The sequence below is a fragment of the Chiloscyllium punctatum genome, chromosome 27, assembly GCF_047496795.1.
Source record: "Chiloscyllium punctatum isolate Juve2018m chromosome 27, sChiPun1.3, whole genome shotgun sequence".
NCBI classification, from domain to species: Eukaryota; Metazoa; Chordata; class Chondrichthyes; order Orectolobiformes; family Hemiscylliidae; genus Chiloscyllium; species Chiloscyllium punctatum.
The window spans coordinates 52,590,439-52,615,010 of record NC_092765.1 but is presented as its reverse complement, the minus strand read 5'-3'; the positions used below and the strand labels follow the sequence as shown (position 1 = coordinate 52,615,010).

The 24,572-nt window shown below is 43.3% G+C and overlaps 1 protein-coding gene across 4 annotated transcripts in view; it reads right to left on the bottom strand.

Annotated features, from left to right (window-relative positions):
- Window positions 1-5,875: 5,875 nt before the first annotated feature.
- The window catches only part of LOC140453703 (granulocyte colony-stimulating factor receptor-like), a 216,682-nt gene continuing 197,985 nt past the window's right edge, over window positions 5,876-24,572 (bottom strand). For all 4 annotated transcript variants that reach the window (XM_072548659.1, XM_072548658.1, XM_072548660.1 and 1 more), the window contains one exon: window positions 5,876-11,760. In XM_072548659.1, the coding sequence (XP_072404760.1) occupies window positions 11,260-11,760 (501 nt within the window). In that variant the 3' untranslated portion in view covers window positions 5,876-11,259. The remainder of the gene's footprint in view (window positions 11,761-24,572) is intronic.

The window sequence follows — 24,572 nt, the reverse complement described above, 5'->3', positions numbered from 1 at the left end:
TCACCAATGAGTTCTGAGCAGTTTATTTCTCATCTGAGCTTGGGAACAACACTGCCCCTCTATCTTGTACCTGCAATTATAACTCCTTCCATTCACATGTTCTGTATAAGTGTGTTTGAAAGTGGAGATTGGTTCTAAGCCAAACTTTACTGTCCCTAATATAAACATTTCCACACTATTTTTCTTAAAAGACAACATCTATTCAAATTCTATTAATGAACAAACTGAAACTCAATCACTTTCCTAGCTCAAGGATCTTGTCTGAATTCATAAGGTTTCACGCAATATCTCTGTCCTTCCCCCATTTGATCCTTGGATGTAAGAATTCACTTGAACTGTCTATATCATTTTACCTAAGTTTGCCTATTTAGTTGGGAAGGTGACATTGTTTATTTTCTCAAATTCAAACTTTAGAGGTCATTTGTCATTTAGAGGTCATTTAGAGTCCCCATGCCAACAGGATGGGATCTCTTCTCCACTATCCACAGCCTTCTGTTTTAAATCAATTCAACCAAATCTCTTAACGTTATGTGTAGATTGCATTTCTTAACTTCTCAATACTCAATTGCCTAAAGAGTCTTGTGATGTGGGATCATACTTTTCCTTTAATTCTTGCTAAACTACAAATTTCAGACTGTCTGTTTCCAGACTGGATCTGAACTTATCAGACTGTGTCTCATAGATATCTACTACTGTGACTTTATACAGGACTTGCTGTATTTTAATTGTAAGATTCTTTGTTCTATCTGTTCTTGGAAAGGCAAAGACTGATTAGGGATAGTCAACATGGCTTTCTATGTGGGAAATCATGTCTCATAAACTTGATTGAGTTTTTTGAGGAAGTAACAAGAAGATTGATGAGGGCAGAGCGGTAGATGTGATCTATATGGACTTCAGTAAGGCGTTTGTCAACGTTCCCCATGGTAGACTGGTTAGCAAGGTTAGATCTCATGGAATACAGGGAGAACCAGCTATTTGGATGCAGAACTGGCTCAAAGGTAGAAGACAGAGGGTGGTGGTGGAGGGTTGTTTTTCAGACTGGAGGCCTGTGACCAGTGGAGTGCAACAAGGATAGGTGCTGGGTCCTCTACTTTTTGTCATGAGCATAAGATGTACAGTTAGTAAGTTTGCAGATGACACCAAAATTGTAAGTGTAGTGGACAGCAAAGAGGTTTACCTCAGATTACAACAAGATCTGGACCCGATGGGCCAATGGGCTGAGAAGTGGCAGATGGAGTTTAATTCAGATAAATGTGAGGTGCTGCACTTTGGGAAAGCAAATCTTAGCAGGACTTATACATTTAATGGTAAGGTCCTAGGGAGTGTTGCTGAACAAAGAGACCTTGGAGTGCAGGTTCATAGCTCCTTGAAAGTGGAGTCGCAGGTAGATAGGATAGTGAAGCGGGCGTTTAGTATGCTTTCCTTTATTGGTCAGAGTACTGAGTACAGGAGTTGGGAGGTCATGTTGCAGCTGTACAGAACATTGGTTAGGCCACTGTTGGAATTTTGCATGCAATTCTGGTCCCCTACCTATCGGAAAGATGTTGTGAAACTTGAAATGGTTCAGAAAATATTTTTAAAGATGTTGCCAGGGTTGGAGGGTTTGAGCTATAGGGAGAGGCTTAACAAGCTGGGGCTGTTTTCCCTGGAGCGTCAGAGGCTGAGGGGTGACCTTATAGAGGCTTACAAAATTATGAGGGACATGGATAGGGTAAATAGGCAAAGTCTTTTCCCTGGGGTCAGGGAGTCCATAACTAGAGGGCACAGGTTTAGTGTGAGAGGGGAAAGATATAAGGGGCAATTTTTTTCACACAGACAGCGGTACGTGCATGGAATGAGCTGCCAGAGGAAGTGGTGGAGGCTGGTACAATTGCAACAGTTAAGAGGCATTTGGATGGGTATATGAATAGGAAGGGTTTGGAGGGATATGGGCCGGGTGCTGGCAGGTGGGACTAGATTGGGTTGGGATATCTGGTCGGCATGGGTGGGTTGGACCGAAGGGTCTGTTTTCATGCTGTACATCTTTATGACTCTATGTTACTTTGGATTTATTTCATTCTCAAAACAATCATTGTCCTAAGTTATGATCTCACTTTAATTCTGAACTCCGCATGCTAATTCAGTTACTGCAACTAAAAATCCTTTCTGCCATACTTATGCCAACTAAAAATCAACAGGCAGCCATTTTATGCCACCTTGACCATGGGCTGCTCCAACACTATCTACCCAGTCAATGCCCCTCATAATTTTATACATCTCAATCATGTCTTGTCTCAATCTTCTGTGCTCAAAGGAAAACAGCCTTCCAATCTTTCTTTATAACTGAGACTCTCCTGGTACTTTCTCCATAGCAATGACATTCTTTCTATAATGTGGACTCAAGAAATGCACACAATATTCTAGCAATGGCCTAACCAATGTTGTTTACAATTCCAGCATAAATTCTATGCTTTTAAAGTCTGTGCCTCTAGCAATAAAGGCAAGTATCCCGTATCTCACTGGGAGGCGATGGCCGAGTGGTATTATTGCTTGACTGTTAATCCAGAGACCCAGATAATGTTCTGGGGACCTGGGTTTGAAACCTGCCATGGCAGACAGTCAAATTTGATTTCAGTAAAAAATCTGGAATTAAGATTTGAATAATGATAATGAATCCATTGTTGATTGTCAGGAAAAACCCACCTGGTTCACTAATGTCCTTTAGGGAAGAAAACTATCATCCTTACCTGGTCTGGCCTACATGTGACTCTAGACCTACAGCAATGTGGTTGACTCTTAACTGCCTTCTGGGTGATTAGACGTGGGCAATAAATGCTGCCTAGCCAGCAACCCCTTCATCCTGTGAATAAATAAAGAATATGCCTTTTTATCCACCTGTCTGATAGTTTAAGGGACTGGTGTACATGCATACCAATGTTCTTCTGCTCCTCAGTGCTTTCCAGGGTCCTAATGTTCATATGCATTTATTTGTTTCATTGCTGCTGCCCAAGTGGATCACCTCTCATTTATCAGGATTGAATTCCTTTTGCCACTCATCAGGCCATCTGACCAACACATCTATATCTCTTGTTGTATAAGACAGCCTCCTCATTGTTTACCACTTCAACAATTTTTATGCTCTTTGCAAACTTACTGATGAACACTCCTACAATCAAGTTTGAGTCATTTATTTAACCCTCAAAGATCAAGGGCCCCAACATTTACCCCCGTGGAACACCAAGCAATACCATTTGGAAAAACATCCCTGAATCGTCACTCTCTGCTTCTTGCCACTCAACCAATAGTGGATCCAAATTGCTAAATTTCCTTGAATCCCATAGACTGTTACCTTACCCATGAGGGATTTTATCAAAAGCTTTGCTGAAATCCAAAAAGACAACATCAAGACCATTGCCCTCATCGATACGTCTGGTCACCTTTATGGAAAATTCAATCAAGGTTTTCAGACATGACTTCTCCTCAATATTGACTGTTCTTGATTCATCCCTGCCTCTCTTAAAGCAAATGAAAATTAATTCTAACACTCAGAATTGCTTCCAATAGTTTCCCTACCATCAAGGTTTAGACTAATGGACCAATAATTTCTTGTTTATTTCTTGCTCCCTTGAATCCACATAATGGTATCACATTCTCCAGTTCTCTGGCATTTCTCCTGTGTCCAGAGACGAATTGAAAATTTTGTCAATGACTGTTTTTCTCAGTGATGGTTTCTCAATAACTGATTTTTTCTTAGTGTTGCTTTGTCAGTAACTTTTTTTTTCAGGGGTGATTTGTCAGTAACTGTTTTTTCTCAGGGCTGATTTGTCAGTAACTGTTTTTTCTCAGTGGTGGTTTGTCAGTAACTGGTTTTTTCTCAGTATTTGTCAGTAATTGTTTTTTCTCAGTGGTGCTTTGTCAATAACTGTTTTTTTTTCTCAGTGGTGGTTTGCATTTGTCTTCCACTCATGGGATAAAACGGATTCTGGGTAATCCAAGATGGAGGACGGATTGTGGCTGTTAAGTGCTGTCCCTTTCCTGAGGATTTTTTAGTTTGATGCTGATTTCCTTGATTTTTATTTGGAGTAGTCATTGCTGTTTTGTAAACTGTTGCATTGTTTTGAAACCTTGGAAAAAAGATCAAGACAAGGTACTTTAAAACAAGGGAGGGTACAGGGACCATGTGGAAGTGAAACAAAAGCACAGGCACTGATCAGGCAGTGAACGTTCACAGCTGACTGCCTCTGCTGTTAGTTTCAAGTAATCTCTGGGCATCAGTTCTGTCTAAGAAAAATAAATGAACAGTGAAAGTCACAGTTGACCTTGGAGAAACTCATTATTGGAGCTCCTCACAACCGGGGAACAGCTCAGTGGTTTATTAAATCTAATCATTCGTATGCTTTATTGAAAGTTGTGGCTAGATTAAACTGTTTTTGAAAATATAAGTTATCTAAAGGAGTGTTTATAGAGCAGTAAAACTGTTCTATTTTCTGGGTCTGTAGATTGTTAAGGTGCAAAGGTGGCCTTCAGTAGAGTGGTGTGCTTTCTCTTGGATCTGATGTGGGAGGTTAGGGACAATTTCCATGTTACTGATGTTCATGTCTGCAGGAGGTGTGTTTGGTTGTGAATACTATCACATCTCATGGATCAGTTGGAATGACAGTTAGAGGCAATAAGAAAGTTACATGAGCAAGGGTGTGATGGACGGCAGTTTCAGGAAAATAGAAAAACTTCAGGTATAGTTGGGACAATGGGTTATTAGATTCCCTACAGTGTGGAAACAGGCCCTTCGGCCAAACCAGTCCACACCGACCCTCCAAACCGTAAACCACCCAGACCCATTTCCCTCTGACTAATGCACCTAACACTATGGGTGATTTACCATGGCCAATTCACCTGACCTGCACATCTTTGGACTGTGGGAAGAAACCGGAGCACCCAGAGGAAACCCACGCAGACATGGGCAGAATGTGCAAACTCCACACAGACAGTCGCCTGAGGCTGGAATCAAAACTTGGAACCTGTGAGACAGCAGTGCTAACCACTAAGCCACTGTGCCGCCCCAGGTTGTAGGGTACCTGTAGGAAAGGTAGGAGGGGTGGTTATCCCCATCTCAAACAAGTATGCTGTTTTGGAAAACGTAGGGGGTGATGGGCTCTCAGGGGAATGTTGCACTGACAGCCAAGTTTCTGAGGCTGGCTGTACTGTACTGAGGAGTATACAAGGTTCCAGGAGACCGATTGCGATTGGGGACTGTCTAGTCAGAGGCACAGACTGACTTTTCTGTAGCTGGCAACGAGATATCAGAATGGTGTGTTGCCTCCTGGGTGCCAGGGTCAAGGATGTCTCGAAGAGGCTGCAGAATATTTTCAAAAGGGTCAAAGACCAACTGAAGGGTATTGTACACTTTGGGAATGAAACATACAGGAGAGAAAAGGACAAAGCTCTGAGGAGAGAATATATGGAAATTAGACAGGAGGTTAAAAAGTAGGCCCTCGAGTGTAGTAATTGGGGCAGCACAGTAGCTCAGTGGTTAGCACTGCTACCTCACAGCACCAGGGTCCCTGGTTCGATCCCAACCTTGGGTGACTGCCTGTGTGGAGGTTACACATTCTCCCTGTGTCCGCATGGGTTTCCTCCAGGTGATCCGGTTTCCTCCCAAGTCCAAAGATGTGCAGGTAAGGTGAATTGGCCATGCTAAATTGCCCATAATATTCAGGGGTGTGTAAGTTAGGTGTATTAGTCAGGGGTAAATGTAAAATGGGGTGGGGGGGGGAGAATGGGTCTGGGTGGGTTAGTCTTCGGAGGGTCAGTATGGACTTGTTGGACTGAAGGGCCTGTTTCCACACTATAGGGTTCTACGAATATCTGAATTACTCCTCATGCCTTGAGCTAGTGAGAGTAGGAATAGGAGGATAGAGCAGATGAATGAGTAGCTGAGGAGCTGGTGCAGGGGAGAAGGATAAACATGTTTGGATCATTTGAATCTCCTTAGGGGTAGAAATGATCTGTAAAAGAAGGTTGGGTTGCACCTGAATTGGAAGAAGACTAATATACTGGTAGGGAGATTTACTAATGTTTTCCAGGAGGCTTCAAGCTAGAAAGGGGAATTTGGGGGAGGGAGAGAATCCAAAGAGATAAGTCAGAGCATGGTACAGTTGAGAAAATGAGCAAGTCTAATATTTAAGGCTGGTAAGAGCAAGGTAGGGAACAAATATCAGACTGATCAATTAAACTGCATTTATTTCAATGCAAGAGGCCTGACAGTCAAGGCAGATGAACACAGAGTATGGTTGGGAACATGGGACTAGGATAGCATAACTATTACAGGGTCATGGCTCAGGGATGGACAAAACTGACAGCTTAATGTTCCAGGGTATAGATGCCATAGGAAGGGGAAAGAGATGAGGGCGAGTGGCATTTTTGATTAGGGATAACATTACAGATGTAATTATGGAGGACATTCCAGGGAGTATGTCCAGTGAAGTTATTTGGGTGGAACTGTTAAATAAGAAAGTGATGATCAACTTATTGGGATTGTGCTATAGACCCCTCCATCATCAGCGGGAAATTGATGAACAAATTTGTAAGGATATCTCAGTTATCTCTAAGAATATTTGGGTGGTAATTTTAGGAGGTTTTAACTTTCCAAATATAGACTGGGATTGCCACAATGTTAAGGGATCAGATAGAGAGGAATTTAAGTTTTCTTATTCATATGTGGATGTACCTTCTAGAGAAGGAACCAATTGTGACTTACTCTTAGGAAATAAGGCAGGGCAAGTGACTGAGGTGTTAGTGGGGGAGCACTTTGGGATAAGTGATTCATATTTCTATTAGTTTTAAAATAGTCATGGAAAAGGATAGATCTGATCTAAAAGTCAGAGTTCATAAATTGGAGGAAGGCCAAGTGGTAAAGTGGGAAGCCTTCAAAAATGAGATAACAGGAGTCCAGGGACAGTAACTCATTTTTAGGGTGAAAGGCAAGGTGGGTAGAGGTAGCAAATTTTGGACGACTAGAGAAATTGAGGTTCTGGTCAAGGAAAGAAAGGAAGCATTTATCAGGTATAGATAGCAGGTATTGAGTGAATCCTTAAAGGTGTATAAGGGCAGCAGGAGTATACTTAGGAGGAAAATCAGGAGGGCAAAAGGTGACATGAGATAGCTTTGGCAAATAGGGTTAAGGAATATCCAAAGGGTTTCTACAAATACATTAAGAACAAAAGAGTAAGGGAAGGAATAGGGTCCCTTAAAGATCAGCACAGCTGCCTAAGTGTGGAACCACAGGAAATTCGGGAGATACAAATATTTAGCATCAGTGTTTACTGTGGAGAAGAATATGGAAGGTAGAGCGCTTGGGGAAATAAGTAGTGACATCTTGAAAAGTGTCCATCTTACAGAGGTGTATGGGTGGACGTCTTAAAACGGTTAACCTGGATAAATCCCCTGGACTGGATCAGGTGTACCTGACAACTTTGTGGCAAGCTAGGGAAGTGATTGCTGGGCTCCTTGCTGAGATATTTGTATCATCAATAGCTATGGACAAGGTGCCAGAAGACTGCAGGTTGGCTAATGTTGTGCTGTTATTTAAGGAAGATGGTGTCTTGGATCACAAGGTGTATCCAAATGGTTCTTTACAGATTTAGTTAAAGGGAGTTAAGAGAAGGCTCGACAACAGCAATTTGCTTAAATATGAACGTTTATTGAGTAATAATAAAAGGCTGAACTATGGACATCTATTTGGTAATAAAAAAAATGGAAAAGAAAGCAATGAGCCTCACACCCTTCTGCACGTTGGGGACCCCTCAAATGATTCTGATCCAGGTGAAGTCTAATGATTTGGAACAAAATTCTCTCTCTCTTATACAGTGTAACAAACAACCAGCATAGAGGAAAAACAGATACAGAAGACAAAACTGCTTGTTAGTACTAAAAACAAGTTTTGGTTGTGCTGTCTGTGGCATATACAGGAATGTTCAATTAAAGTCAGCTTGTTGAGTATCATCAACAATTTCAGCCCATCCAATACAATCTATTCTCTCATGCAGCTGTCAAATATCATCATTAACATTTATCCCTTCAGCCCATTCTGTACATGTGGTAAGGAAAAACCAGGAAACGATAGACCAGTCAGCCTGACATTAGTGGTGGGCAAGTTAATGGAGGGGATTCTGAGGGATGGATTTACATGTATTTGGAAAGGCAAGGACTGATTAGGAATAGTCAACATGGCTTTGTGCATTGGAAATTGTGTCTCACTACCTTGACTGTTTTGAAGAAGTGACAAAGAGGATTGATGAAGACAGAGCGATGGATGTTGTCTACGTGAAATTGAGTTCGGCGTTCGACAAAGTTTTGCATGGTTGACTGGTTAACAAGGATCACATGGAACCCGGGGAGAACTATCCATATGTATACCAAATTGGCATGAAGGTAGAAGACAGAGAGTGGTGGTGAAGGGATGCTTTTTGGACTGGAGGCCTGTGACTAACAGTGTGCCACAGAGGTCGATGCTGGGTCCACTGGTTTTTGTCATCTATATAAATGATTTGGATGTCAATATAGGGTGCGTGGTTAGTAAATTTTCAGGTGACACCAAAATTGGTGGTGCAGTGGAAAGCCAAGAAGGCTACCTCAGAGTACGATGGGACTTTGATCAGATGGGCCGATGAGTGGCAAATGGAGGTGCCGCATCTTGGTAGGGCAAATCAAGGCAGGACTTATACATTTAATGGAAAGATAATGGGGAGCAAAAACAGAAGTTGCTGGAAAAGCTCTACGAATCCAGCAGTATCTGTGAAGAGAAATCAGAGTTAATGTTTCTGGTTGAGTGACCCTCAGAACTGGTAATGGGGAGTGTTGCCCAAGAAAGGGATCTTGGAGTGCAGATTCATAGTTCCTGGAAAGTAGAGTCACAGGTTGACAGGGTGTTTTAATACGCTTGCCTTTATTGGTCAGTGCATTGACTATAGGAGTTGGGAAGTCATGTTGAGGCTATACAGGACATTGGATAGACCACTTTTGGAATTTTCATTCAGTTCTGGTCTCCTTGCTATAGGAAGGATATTGTTAAAGTTGAAAGGGTTCAGAAAAGATTTACAAAGATGTTGCCAGAGTTGGATGGTTTGAGCCATATGAAGAGGCTGAATATGTTGGGATAAGATTAAGGTGAGAGGGAAAGATTTAAAAGGGACCTAAGGGGCAACTTTTATGCGCAGAAGGTGGTGCATGAATGGAATGAACTGCCAGAGGAAATGGTAGAGGCTGGTACAATTACAGCGTTTAAAAGGTATTTGCATGGGTATATGAATAGGAAGAGTTTAGAGGGATATGGGCCAATTGCTGGCAAATGTGACAAGATTAATTTGGGATATCTGCTCCGCATGGATTAGTTGGACCAAAGGGTTTGTTTCCATGCTGTATGTCTCTGTGACTCTGACTCTGAGGTGAGGAAGGTGTCAACTTCACATCAGCTAGAACAGGAATGGAAACTGCAGCATTGGTGCCATTGTTAGCCAAGTCAGTTGACTAGCACCTCGAGAAATGATATTCTGGGACAAATTTAACAGTCATTTTGACAAGGGAAGACAAGTTTCAAGATTGCAGCACAGATTTGTTCGTAGAAAGTTGAATTAACTTTGATTGCATTTTCGATTCCATTTTAAAATTGATGACAGTAAATGTGGTTGATGCAGTATACTTGGACTTCCAAAAGGTTTTCATTAACAATGCTTTATCTGCTAAGCTGCTGCTAAGGTACAAAAGCAATTGAGATGGCATGGATACACATTGTTTGAGTCATAGAAAACAGAAAATGGGTGTTCGATCAAACACGATCATACAGAATGGCAGGATGGGCTTGATAGGCTGAATAGCTACTCTTGATCGACTTGATTTGTAATTTTGCTTGACCTATACTAATGACCAAACTTGGGTATGTAGACCACAATTTCAAAATTTCCTGATGGCATAAAATTGGAAGCATTGTGAATTGTGAGAGGATATAAGGAAGCTGATAAAAGGCTGGACTGATGAAGCTTAATTTAGAGAAATGATGTGTTTTATTTGGATTAATAAGAAAAGGTGAAAAAATGAAGGATATAATTCTCTGTCCAGAGGGGGCAGGAGCAGAATGATCTGGAGGTATATCTATAGGAATTATTGATGTTAGTTGGATTCATTGTGAAAATGGTTGATGGGAAAAGGGGGAATTGGGCTTTGCAAAAAGAAGTGTAGAGTACAAAAGTAAGGAGTTTATAGTGAATGCTAGCTCAGCTTTAACTAAAGTTTTGTGTCTACCTACAGGTAACAATCTTTAGAAGGGAGCCGAAACAAAATTGAGAATGGTTCCACTTACATGTGTAAATTGACAAAGTTGAGACTTTTATCCTTTTGGGAATTGGTTGTTGAAAAGAAATTTGACACAGGTATTCAAATGACCAGAGAGTTCCTGCCCGAAATGGAGGGCATGTCTTATGAAGAAAGGTTGAGGGAGCTAGGGCTTTTCTCATTGGAGCGAAGAAGGGTGAGAGGTGACTTCATAGAGGTGTACAAGATGTTGAGAGGCATAGATAGAGTGGACAGTCAGAGACATTTTCTCCGGGCAGAAATGTCTATCATAAGAGGGCATTATTTTAAGGTAAATGGAGAAAGGTTTAGGGGAGATGTAGGTTCTTTACACAGAGAGTGGTGGGTGCATGGAATTCACTGCCAGGTAGTGGTGGTAGAGTCAGATACGCCAGTGACATTTAAGGCAACCCTTGGATAGACACATGGAAGTTAGTACAATAAAAGGCACGTAGGTTAGTCTGATCTCAGAGTAGGATAGAAAACCGGCATAACATCAAGGGCCAAAGGGCCTATACTGTGCTGTACTGTTCTATGTTCTAGAATGGCTTGGAGAAATTTTTCCCATTGGTGGAATGGTCAAAAAGCAGAGGACATTGATTTAAGGTGATCAGCAAAAGTACCAAAAGTGACAGGAGAAAAGCATTGTTACGGAGCCAATAGTTGAGATCCAGAATGCACTTTGAGATTGTTGGGGAAGCAGATTCACAAGTGGTTTCAAAAGGAATGTAGACAATTCCACGAAGGGAAGAAAAAATTTGCAGGTGTGTGCAGAAATAGCAGAGGAATTGGGCCAATGGTGTTGCTCGCACCTACACACTGAGCAGAGCTGTCACCATTCAGCACTGATGATTGTGGCACCTTTTGAAGCATCAATGCATCATCAATATATCACCATTTCTGTAATTCACCAACAGGTCATAACTGTGTCACCACTTAATCAGCTTTGTGCTCAGACACTAGACCCCACAAAAGTGGGAAAGTTTTCCAGATTTCCTCCTCTTCAACCATAATATCTGACAGTGAAAAGTCCTGGGACAATTCACTGTGATTTGTATCAGACATTGTAAACCATGGATTCTCATACGGTTTGGGACTTGAGGTTAATTCATGCAGAAGTGGTTGAGTGGAATTTGACCTCAAGAAGAGTGTGGGTGGACCTATCTGGTCTTTCGAGTGCATCACAGTTGCATACTGAGCCTCCTCAGAAAGATTGTGGTATGGCATGTAAACAACATAATTATGCCCCTCTGAGCAACAGTGCGGGGTCTCTACACTATTGGTGCTCTTTATATTCAAATCAATACTCAGAGCATTTTCATCATCAAGCAAGGGTTTTGATTTTGCTCCAAAAGCAGTGTTTTGTCTTGCATCTCTCTGAAGTAATGTAACAGAGGAAACAACATGGTCAGGAACTCCTTCCAAACAATTCCAATCCTGAATAAAACAAATATCTCAAATTAATGGAATAGAATAATAAATAGAATTGAAACATACACAAAATTCTGATGAACCCGTAACTAATTCTACCATAAACATAGAGCCAAATAATAAATACGGTATTGGCATTTTGTTCTTACCCAAGTAGCCGTGAAGCCACTCACCTGAACACCGCCGGCAGAATCACTTATGACAAAAGTTACACCACTTCTGCCCCTATAGCTGCCACTGTCGCAACCACTTCCGCCCCCACTGACGCCACTCACCTGAACACCGCCAACACAATCACCTCTGACACGCATTACACCACTTCTGCCCTGCACATCCCACAGTCACCATTTCCACCCCCCTACACTCCCTTCCCCAATGCCCAGGGTGAGCGTCCCTTCCGTAAATGATGTCACCCTCGATCTCTCTACCATGCCCACTCCAGTGGCAGCCTCTGCCCCCACCCCAAGCTCAAATCCTATACCAGGTCCTAGCTCCCAGCCCTGCCGAGTTTTCACCATCCCCCCAGACCTCCCCCTCACTGAGGATGAACGATCAGTCCTTAGCAAAGGCCTTACCTTCATCCCCCCTCTGCTCACGGATCAACAAATTCAACACGCATTGCGACATTGAACACTTCCATTGCTGCCTTCACTTCCAAGCTTAGTTTTTCCACCAAAATTCCCACCCACTTTCCAAAGATTCCTTCGCCCACCTCCAATATATCCTGTTCATGTGGGCTCCCTGTGCCGGTCTGTTGCCTGCCCTAGATCTCTTTATTTCCAATTGCTGTTGGGACATTGGCTGCCTCAACCTGTTCATCCCCCTCTCCCACTCCAACCTCTCACCCTCACAAAATACAGCCCTCCACTCCTTCCGCTCCAACCCCAACCTCACCATCAAACCAGTGTTCAAAGGGCTGGGGGGGGGGGTGCAGTGGTAGTTTAGCGCACTGACCTCTACACCACTGAAGCCAGACACCAACTCAAACACACCTTCTCCTACTGCCCCCTCGAGCATGACCTCACCCCATCACCATACCATTATCTCCCAGACCATACACGACCTCATCACCTCCAGGGGATCTCCTGCACACAGCTTCCAACTTCACAGTTTGTGAACCTCACACCACTTGGTTCTACCTCCTACTGAAGATTCACAAACCCATCCGACCCATTGTCGCAGTCTGCTCCTGCCCTGCCAAATTCATCTCCACATATCTTGACACTGTCCTATCACCCCAGTCCAGGAACTCCCCACGTTTGTTCGGGACACCACTCATGCCCTCCACCTCCTCCAAGACTTTTGTTTCCCCAGCTCCCAATGCCTCACCTTCACCATGGACATCCAGTCCCTAGACATCTTCACCCACCATGACCAGGGCCTCCAAGCACTCCATTTCTTTCTCTCCCGATGTCCCTACCAGTACCTTCCACTGACACTCTCATTTGTTTGGCTGAACTGGTCCACACCCTCAATAATTTCTCCATTGAATCCTCCCACTTCCTCCAGAATAAAGGGGTAGCCATGGGCCCCAGCAATGCCTGTGTCTTTGTCAGATATGTGGAACAGTCCATCTTCCATAGTTACACTGGCATCATTCCCCACCATTTCCTCCACTACATTGATGACTGAATCGGCGGCACCTCGTGCTCCTGTGAGGAGGTTGAATAGTTCATCAACTTCACCAACACATTCCATCCTGACCTTAAATTCACCTGGACTATGTCAGACACCTCCCACCCATTCCTGGACCCCTCCATCTCCATCAACAGTGACCGACTCAACACTGACATCATCTAAAAGCTCACTGACTCCCACAGCGACCTGGATTACACCTCCTCCCACCCTGCCTCCTGCAAAAATGCTATCCCTTATTCCCAATTCCTCCACTTCTGCCGCATCTGCTCCCAGGAGGACTAGTTCCACTAAAAAACACAACAGATGGCCTCCTCCTTCAAAGGCCGCAATTTCCTCTCCCACATGGTCGATGATGCCCTCCAGCACATCTCAGCCACTCCCCACACCTCTGCTCTAGAACCTGACCCTCCAACTGCAACAAGGACAGAACACCACTGGTCCTCAGCTTCCACCCCATCAACATCCACATACATTGCATCATCCTCCACCATTTCCGCTACCTACAAATGAACCCCACCACCAAATATATATTTCCCTTGCCACCCCATCCACTTTCTGTAAAGACTGTTCCCTCCGCGATTCCCTTGTCAGGCCCACACCCTCCACCGAACAACCCTCCCCTCCCGGCACCTTCCCCAGCCACCGCAGGAAATGCAAAATCTGCATCCATATCTCCCCACTCACCTCCAACCAAGGCCCCAAAGGAGCCTTCCAATCCATCAGAGTTTTATCTGCACTTCCACACATGTCATTTTCTGTGTCTGCTGCTCCTGATGCGGTCTCCTCTACACTGGGGAGACTGGACGCACACTCACAGAGCACTTCGGAGACGCCTGCACCAACCAACGACACCGCCACATGGCCAAACATTTCAACTCCCCCTCCCACTCCCCAAAGGACATGCAGGTCCTGGGCCTCTTCAATTGCAACTCCCTAACTACCCAACACCTGGAGGATGGATGCCTTATCTTCTGCCTTGGGACCTCCAACCCCATGGCATCAATATAGATTTCACTAGTTTCCTCATTTCCCCTCACCCCCACCTTACCCCAGTTCCAAACTTCCAACTCAGCATCACCCTCATAATCTGTCCTACCTGTCCATCTTCCTTCCCACCTCTCCGTTCCACCCTCCTCTCCGACCTATCATCATACACCTACCTTCATCTACCTATCGTGCTCTCAGCTACCTTCATCCTGCCCCACCCCCAAACCTCCCATTTATCTCTTCACCCCCTCGACTCACAGCCTCATTCCTGATGAAGGGCTCTTGCCCAAAACATCAATTCTCCTGCTTCTCAGATTCTGCCAGAATGGCTGTGCTTTCCCAGCACCACACTCTCGACTCTGATCTCCAGCAACTGCAGTCCTCATTTTCCCCTAGCTGTACTGGATCAGCTTGGCAAGAGATGTGGCAAGCTCAGGTCTTCAGATCAATTGCCAGAACGTTGTCAGGGCTTTGCAGGATACAAAGCCTCCAGCATTTCTTGATATCACATGGAATGAATCGAATTGGCTGAAGACTGGCACCTGTGATGGATCACCCACTTGGCATTTATGGATGAAGAATGTTGCAAATATTTCAGCCTAATCTTTTGTACTCAAATGCTGTGCAACACCACTATTCGCACCCCAATTGAGGATGAGGATATTTGTGGAACCTCCACCTCCAACAAGTTGTTTAATTGTCCATCACCATTTGGAGTACTTGTGGTAGGTCTGCTGAGCTTAGATCTGATCCGTTGGTTGTGGATCAGCTTTGAAAGACTTTTCAAAATTAAATCCACTCCCGTCTATTCCTAAAGCTCATAAAATCACAAAATCATAGAACCCCTACATTGCAGAAAGGTGCCATTCGGCCCGTCAGGTATGCACTAACTCTCTGAGGAACATCCCGACCAGACATGGTTCACAGCATATACTGGTAACTCTGTACACACCATGGCTAACCCACATAACCTGTTCACCCCTGGACACTACAGGGCAATTTAGAATGGCCAATCCATTTAATTTGCACATCTTTGGACATGGAGAACACCAAAAACCCTGACAGAAAGGCGTGTATAAACAGCGTAAAAAGAAATCTCTCACTAGTATTGAAATGGAACTCTAATACTAACAAGCCGTATTTTCAGCTTGAATCTAAACTGAGCATCCTTACTTAAACCATAGCCTATCTCAAAGCAATAACAGATAACAGTCATGAACAATGATCAGAATCTGGTATTGAAACCATAGAAAGTTGGACATTCATTCTGACATTGGGAAAGAAATGAAGTAGCTAGACATTAACCCTAAAAGAAAAACTATCATTGGAGTGCATCAGAAATAAGAGAAATATCTGAGAGTCCAAACTAAACTAGAAATCCAGACCCATTATTAACCAGACTATAAGCTTTAATGTGTGAAATTATCTCCCACCGAGGGCTGTGGAAGTTCAGAAATTTCCAAAGGTTCACAAGCGATTGAGTAAAATTATTTGAACACACAGGTGGCCTAAAGACCATAAAGAATGGATTCACTATTTCACTGGTATCAGGTCATCATAACTATTAAGAAAATTATGGTTAAATAAGGAAGGCACAATATTTACATGAAATTACATCTACTTGAGGCAAATTTACTTGTCTGGTCCTTTTTCTGAGTCGACTCCTTTCCCTTTCCTTAAGAAACGGTCCATTTGACAACTCCAGCTGCCCTCCTTGGTGTTCTATTACATAAAGGTAACCAGCATTCACAAAATATCAGGACGAGATTAAGGAGAACTGGAGCTAGCAGCACTAAAGCAACATAATTCTCAACAATAGATCAGAACTGAGAATACAGAAGACATCATAGAATCCCTATGGTGTTGAAGCAGGCCATTCAGCCCATCAAGTTGACACCAACCCTCTGAAGAGCATCCCAGACTCTTTCCCCCCCCCCCCCCCCCAACCACTGTAATTCCCACAGCTGACCAACCTAGCCTGCACAACCTCAGGTACTGTGGGCAATTTACTATAGCCAATACACCAAACCTACACATCTTTGGACTGTGGGAGAAAATCAGAGCACCCAGGGGAAATGTATACAGACACAGAGAGCATGTGCAAACTCCACACAGACAGTGTGGAATCAAACCCAATTCCCTGGCACTGTAAGACAGCAGTGCTAACCACAGTGCCACATGATTAGTTAGTTTGCAGGTGACACCAAAATTGGTGATACAGTGGATAGTGAAGAAGGTTAGGTAACATTGCAAAGAGGCCTTGATCAGTATTTAAGTTTGCTCGCTGAGCTGGAAAGTTCAGTTTCAGATGTTTCGTCACCATACTAAGTAACATCATCAGTGAGGCTCCGGTGAAGCATTGGTATTGTGACCCACATTCTATTTACGTGTTTAGGTTTATTTGTGCCAGTGATGTCATCACCAACCCAAGGTAACCTGAACACATAAATTGAAAGTGGGTCATTACACCAGTGCTTCATCAGAGGCTTATTGATGATGTTACCTAGTATTGTGATGAAATGTCTGAAAATGAACCTTCCAGCTAAGTGAGCAAACTTACATCCAGAACCTTAACCTGAGTTACAAATCTTTTCAAAACTCGCTATGGCCTTGATCAATTTAGTCAATGGGCTGAAGAGTGACAGATGGAGTTTACTTTGACTAAATGTGATGTATTGCATTTTGGTAAAACAAACAATAGGAGTTGAGTCTTGAGCTGTGTTATAGAACAAAGAGAAGTAGGGGTTCGGTACATAATTGATTGAAGTTTGCATAGAGACCTTTGAGTATGGGAGTTAGGACATTATGTTAAGGTTGTGTAGGATGTTGGTGAGGCCTCTTTTAGTTCTGATCAAGTTCTGATCACCCTGTTATACAAAGGATATTATTAAGCTGGAGAGGGTTCGGATGAGATTTATCGCAAATTTGCCAGGAATGGAGGTGTTGAGTTATAAAGAGAGGCTGGATAGACTGGGACTTTTTTCACTGGAGCATAGGAGGTTGAGTGATGATCTTATAGAGGTTTATAAAATCATGAGGGATATAGATAAGATGGTGTCTTTTCCCTAGGTTGGGGGATTTCAAGACTAGGAAGCATATTTAAGGTGAGAAGAGAAAGAATTTAAAAAGTTACGAGAGGCATTTTGTTTACACAGAATGGTTCATAGGTAGAATGAACGTCCAGAGGAAGTGGTGAGTGCAGGTACAATTACAATGTTTAAACAACATTTAGATAAATACATGAAGAAGAATTGTTTGGAGGGATATTGGCCAAGCACAGGCAGTGGAACTAGTTTAGTTTGGGATTATGGTTGGCATGGACTGGTTGGACCGAAAGGTTTGTTTCCATGCTGTATGCCTCAATGACTTCATGACTTTATAACATCAAGCAAGTAAAACTGCCCTCAGTTCAAGCCTAAACATCAAGCTAAATCCAGAATCCAATACTACTCTGCAGCTAGGCTTTGTTTTTGGTCATATAATAGAATATTTCATTTGAAGATGATCCAAACTGGCAATTAAATACATAAAAGTTTCAAAACGTCAAAGATTTACAGAAAACATGCAGGCCATTTGATCCATGTGTCCAGTGTAAAAAAAAGTACCAGTTTAATCCAACTTTCTCCATGTGGTCAATTGTCCTGTTGGCGTACACGTACATGTGACGAGAGTTTCTGGCTCTAATGTCAATTAAGGACATTCCGAGGGCAGCAGCCTTCCTGCCCCCAGAAATATATGCAGTACTGCAATTCTGTCCAATCAAGAGACTTGTACAGTTGTAGTGTAACAACTCTGCTCTTACATTTTATGTCATGGTGAAATAAAAATAACTATCCCGTAACTGTACATTTCCTTGAGTTCTTTCTTCTTTCCAAATGCATTACCTTACTTTTCTCAGGACTGATTTTGTTTTTCTAATATTCTGCTTGTCAACTTCTATAATCATGGTATGACATTTAAGTTTAACTTAGCAATGAAAAGCAAGAAAAAAAGAGACAAAAATAGATTCTAAAGTCAGCTTGCTCCTGAATCACTTTTTACTGAACTCAAAGGCTTCGATTTTTGCTCTGACTTTCTCCACCTTAGTGAAAAGTACAGAAGCTTCCAAAATCATCCTGCCCCAACAGGGCAATTCCCAATTTCACAGGGTGAAATTGGAGGCAAGATACATTTCACAGAGTTGTACTTTATGGAAACAGCTAGCCTTTTAAACCATCAGCTTCCTTTACTGAGGTGGAACTTTGGTTTCCATAGAGTGAAACCTGAATTGCACAGATTAGCCTGATAATACAATGCCTGATCTTTGTAGGTTCATTTCTATAGCTAGGGGTCTCTTTGGAGTGGCAAAATGTTCTTTGGATGTGTATGAGGGAGGAAACGTTGGTGTTAAAATTGTTAAAAGTAGACAGAAATGTATGCAAACAGTATATGTGGCTATTAATGCCATGCACATGTCAACAAACATGACAAAAATCATGTCAAAACTGACAATAGGACTGAAAGGACCTATCAAAAGGACCTGTCATATGTGTTCAGAGGATGTATCAAAATCACATGTCAAAAGGAGCTGTTAAGCATTTAAAAGTCCTACTTGTTTAAAAAAGTCCTGATTCTTTAAAAAGAAATATCTTGTCAAAGATTTTGAGTGCGAGCAGCAGCTAAGGTAAGACTGTTTGTTTTAAAAGTACTTACCGGTAGCGGGCAGCGGTGGTTTTTTTTCACTCTCTCTTCACAGAAAGAGCGGGAGCAGTAGGGGGAAGTGACGACGACCAGAGAGGCAGCCGAGACCCGGAAGCAGGTAGAGCGTAAGCTTACCTGGGTAGGTTTGTTTCCCCTTTAAAAGCGTGCAGCTGAAGAACCCGAGGCACTACGGAGGTAGTGCCTCCCTCCCGCCCTCCTCCTCTAACCTAATAATAAGATCCGTTGTGGTAAGGAGGTAAGTGCCGAATTTTGCTTGTTGTATTCTTTAGACCCAGTTTTTTTAAATAAAGGTTAGCTTTAGAGGGATGGCAGTGAAGGCAGTGCAATGTTCCTCCTGCAACATGTATGAGGTGAGGGATGCCATGGACATCCCTGCTGATTACACTTGCAGGAAGTGCACCCATCTCCAGCTCCTCCAAGACCGTGTTAGGGAACTGGAGCTGGAGTTGGATGAAATTCGGATCATTCGGGAGGCAGAGGGGGTCATAGATCGGAGCTATAGGGAAGTAGTAACTCCAAAGATGGCAGATAGATGGGTGACAGTGAGGGGGACTGGGAGGAAGCAGCCAGTGCAGGGACCCCCTGTGGTCGTTCCCCTCAAGAACAAGTATACCGTTTTGGATACTTGTGGGGGGGACGACTTACCAGGGGTAAGTAACGGGGCTCAGGCCTCTGGCACGGAGCCTGTCCCCGCTACTCAGAAGGGAAGGGTGGAGAAGAGCAGAGCAATAATAATTGGGGACTCGATAGTTCGGGGCACAGATAGGCGGTTTTGTGGGAACGAGAGAGACTCACGTTTGGTATGTTGCCTCCCAGGTGCAAGGGTACGTGATGTCTCTGATCGTGTTTTCCGGGTCCTTAAGGGGGAGGGGGAGCAGCCTGAAGTCGTGGTCCATATTGGCACCAATGACATAGGTAGGAGTGCTGAGGATGTTAGACAGGCTTTTAGGGAGCTAGGTTGGAAGCTCAGAGTTAGAACGAACAGAGTTGTTGTCTCTGGTTTGTTACCCGTGCCACGTGATAGAGAGTCGAGGAATAGGGAGAGAGAAGAGTTAAATGCGTGGCTACAGGGATGGTGCAGGAGGGAGGGATTTCGGTATTTGGATAACTGGGGTTCTTTCTGGGGAAGGTGGGACCTCTATAGACAGGATGGTCTGCACCTGAACCTGAGGGGCACCAGTATCCTTGGGGGGAGGTTTGCTAGTGCTCTTGGGGGGGGTTTAAACTAACTCTGCAGGGGCATGGGAACCCAGACTGTAACTTTAGGGTGCAGGACCTGGAGTGTAGGGAGGGTAGGAATATGGTATCAATCTTAAAGGATCGTGCCTGTAAACAGAAGAGTGGCTTGAAGTGTGTATACTTTAATGCCAGAAGTATACGAAATAAGGTAGGTGAACTCGCAGCGTGGGTTGGTACCTGGGACTTCGATGTTGTGGCTATTACGGAGACATGGCTAGATCAGGGACAGGATTGGCTGTTGCAGGTTCCAGGGTTTAAATGTTTTAGTAGGGTCAGAGGTGGGGGTAAAAGAGGGGGGGGTGTGGCTTTGCTTGTCAAAGATAGTATTACAGCGGTGGAAAGGAAGATGGATGAAGATTTGCCATCTGAGGTAGTTTGGGTTGAGGTTAGGAATAGGAGAGGTGAGGTCACCCTGTTAGGAGTCTTTTACAGGCCTCCTAATAGTCCTAGAATCGTTGAAGAAAGGATTGCGAAGATGATTCAGGAGAAGAGTGACAGTAATAGGGTGATTGTTATGGGAGACTTTAACTTTCCTGATATTGATTGGGAAAGCTATAGCTCAAGTTCGTTAGATGGGTCAGTGTTTGTGCAATGTGTGCAGGAGAGTTTCCTGACACAATATGTAGATAAGCCAACAAGAGGTGAGGCCATACTGGATTTGGTTCTGGGTAACGAACCAGGCCAGGTATTAGAACTAGAGGTAGGTGAGCACTTTGGGGACAGTGACCACAATTCGGTGATTTTTACTCTAGTGATGGAGAGGGATAAGTGTGTACTACAGGGCAAGAGTTATAGCTGGGGGCAGGGAAATTATGATGCGTTGAGGCATGACTTAGGATGTGTGGATTGGAAAAGTAGATTCCAAGGCAAGAGCGTAATTGATATGTGGAACTTGTTCAAGGAGCAACTATTGAGTGTCCTTGATAAGTACGTACCTATCAGGCAGGGAGGAAAGGGTCGTGTGAAGGAGCCGTGGTTTAATAAGGAGTTGGAATCCCTTGTTAAATGGAAGAGGGCGGCCTTTGTAAAGATGAGGCGTGAAGGTTCAATAGGGGCGATTGAGAGTTATAAGGTAGCCCGGAAGGACCTGAAGAGAGAGCTAAGAGCAGCAAGGAGGGGACATGAAAGGTCCTTAGTTGGTAGGATTAGGGAAAACCCTAAGGCTTTCTATAGGTATGTTAGGAATAAAAGAATGACTAGGGAAGGAATAGGTCCAATCAAGGATAGTAATGGGAAGTTGCGTGTGGAGGCTGAAGAGATTGGGGAGGCGCTGAATGAATACTTTTCGTCAGTATTCACTCAGGAACAGGACATTGTTGTCGATATGAATACTGAGGCACGAATAAGTAGAATGGATGGCTTTGAGATATGTAGAGAAGAGGTGTTGGAAATTCTGGCAAGGGTGAAAATAGATAAGTCCCCTGGGCCTGATTGCATTTATCCTAGGATTCTCTGGGAAGCAAGGGAGGAGATTGCAGAGCCATTGGCCTTGATTTTTGTGTCCTCTTTGTCTACAGGAGTAGTGCCAGAGGACTGGAGGCTAGCAAACGTGGTTCCCTTGTTCAAGAAGGGGAGTAGGGATAATCCTAGTAACTATAGGCCAGTGAGTCTCACTTCTGTTGTGGGCAAAGTCTTAGAGAGAATTATAAGGGATAGGATTTATGCACATCTGGATAAGAATGATGTGATCAAGGATAGTCAGCATGGTTTTGTGAAGGGCAGGTCGTGCCTCACAAACCTTATTGAATTCTTTGAGAAGGTGACGAAGGAGGTAGATGAGGGGAAAGCGGTAGATGTAGTATATATGGATTTTAGTAAGGCGTTTGATAAGGTCCCCCATGGTAGGCTACTGCAGAAAATACAGAGATATGGCATTGAGGGTGAGTTGGAGGTTTGGATTAGGAATTGGCTCTCTGGAAGAAGACAGAGGGTAGTAGTTGATGGCAAAGATTCATCTTGGAGTGCCGTCACTAGTGGTGTTCCGCAAGGATCTGTTTTGGGACCATTGCTGTTTGTCATTTTTATAAATGACCTGGAGGAAGGGTTAGAAGGTTGGGTGAGCAAGTTTGCGGATGATACGAAAGTCGGAGGAGTTGTAGACAGTGAGGAAGGATATGGCAGGTTACAGCGGGATATAGAGAAGCTGCAGAGCTGGGCAGAAAGGTGGCAAATGGAGTTCAATGTAGCTAAGTGTGAAGTGATTCACTTTGGTAAGAGTAATAAAAAGATGGATTACTGGGCTAATGGTAGACTACTTGGTAGTGTGGAAGAGCAGAGGGATCTTGGTGTCCATGTACACAGATCTCTGAAAGTTGCCACCCAGGTAAATAGTGCAGTGAAGAAGGCATATGGCGTACTGGCTTTTATTGGTAGAGGAATTGAGTTCCGGAGTCCTGAGGTCATGCTGCAGTTGTATAAGACTCTGGTGCGGCCGCTTCTGGAATATTGTGTGCAGTTTTGGTCGCCATACTATAGGAAGGATGTGGAGGCACTGGAACGGGTGCAGAGGAGGTTTACCAGGATGTTGCCTGGTATGGTAGGAAGATCCTATGAGGAAAGGCTGAGGCACTTGGGGTTGTTTTCTTTGGAGAAAAGAAGGTTTAGGGGTGATTTGATAGAGGTGTACAAGATGATTAGGGGGTTAGATAGGGTTGACAGTGAGAACCTTTTTCCACGTATGGAGTCAGCTATTACAAGGGGGCATAGCTTTAAATTAAGGGGGGGTAGATATAGGACTGATGTTAGGGGTAGGTTCTTCACTCAGCGAGTCGTAAGATCATGGAATGCCCTGCCAGTAGCAGTAGTGGACTCTCCCTCTTTATGGGTATTTAAGCGGGCATTGGATAGGTATATGGAGGATAGTGGGTTAGTGTAGGTTAGGTGGGCTTTGATCGGCGCAACATCGAGGGCCGAAGGGCCTGTACTGCGCTGTATTGTTCTATGTTCTATGTTCTATGTTTAAAAAGTCTGCTATTTCACGTTGTTGACGTTTACAATTACTGGTTTAACACTGATGTTTTTTACAACCGTGCCTTACCACACAACAGAGTCTGTCATTCCAATTTGATTAACAACTACAAGCAGTTCTAGACTGTGTTGTGAATTTCAATATTTGCTATTTTAAGGAATTGTACACTTGAATGCATTCAAGGTTGCATCATAACAACCTTATGTTGTTATAAGGTTTTATTTACTGATGGGTTTGCAAATAGGCTTTTTTGAAAGAGAATGATTTTACAAAGATGTCTGCAAATGACATCTAAAAATGTATTTAATAATTTATCATATCTTGGTATGGGTTCTCTAATCTTCCCATTCAGGATAGCAGATGAGTTGGCAAGGTAGATGGAAAGCCAAAGGGTTGGGAGGGCTCATCAGTTGCCATTAGATTGGCAGGGGGTAATGAAGGGCAATGGGGGTGAGTGAAGTGCATGAGGTAGTGTGTGTGTTTTAATTCTTTATCTTCAAATTTTAGCCACATATCATAAGGCAACCTCTATACTTAGCAAGAAAACACAAATAAATCTGCAGATGTGAAAGATCTGAAATATAACAGAATAGCTGGAGAAACTCAACAGATCCGGCAGTATCTGTGGTGAGAGAAACAGAGTTAATGCTCTGAGTTCAATATCTAACCACAATTCTATCATTTGGAACTATATCAGATTTAAAAGATGAACCTACTGAGTTTCTCCAGCACTTTCTTTATTTTTAATCCATGCCTAGCATCCTCCTTAGTTGTTCAAATTTACCTTTGACTTCTAATCCAACCCAATTTCCCCCATAATTGGACTGAAAATCCAACATTGAACTTGATTTTTTAAAATGGCTGATTCAGAGGAGAGAACTTTCCTTGCCTCCACCCCAAAGCGAAAATTCAGGCCCAAGTACTCCAAGCCCTAGTAGCAAAACAAACCATGCTCCAATGAAAAAACATTCAAAAATCCAACTTGTCATAGTCACATAAACATTGAGTCTAAGATTTTCAGAGTCCATGCTGAATCTCTGCAGGACAATCCATTCAGCCCCTATTCTCCCATTCTGCAGAAAATTAATTACCCTCAAGAATTTATTTAATTTCTTTTTGGATCAGGTGCTGGGGAATGAAGAGGACCAAATGAACTAAGTGTTGAAAATCACTTGGGTAATGGCAATCATCTTACCATGATGATTATATTTGCAATGGAGAAGAGTAATGAATAACCTGGGTGAGATTCTGAATGATTACTTAGCATCAGTGTTCACTGAGGAGA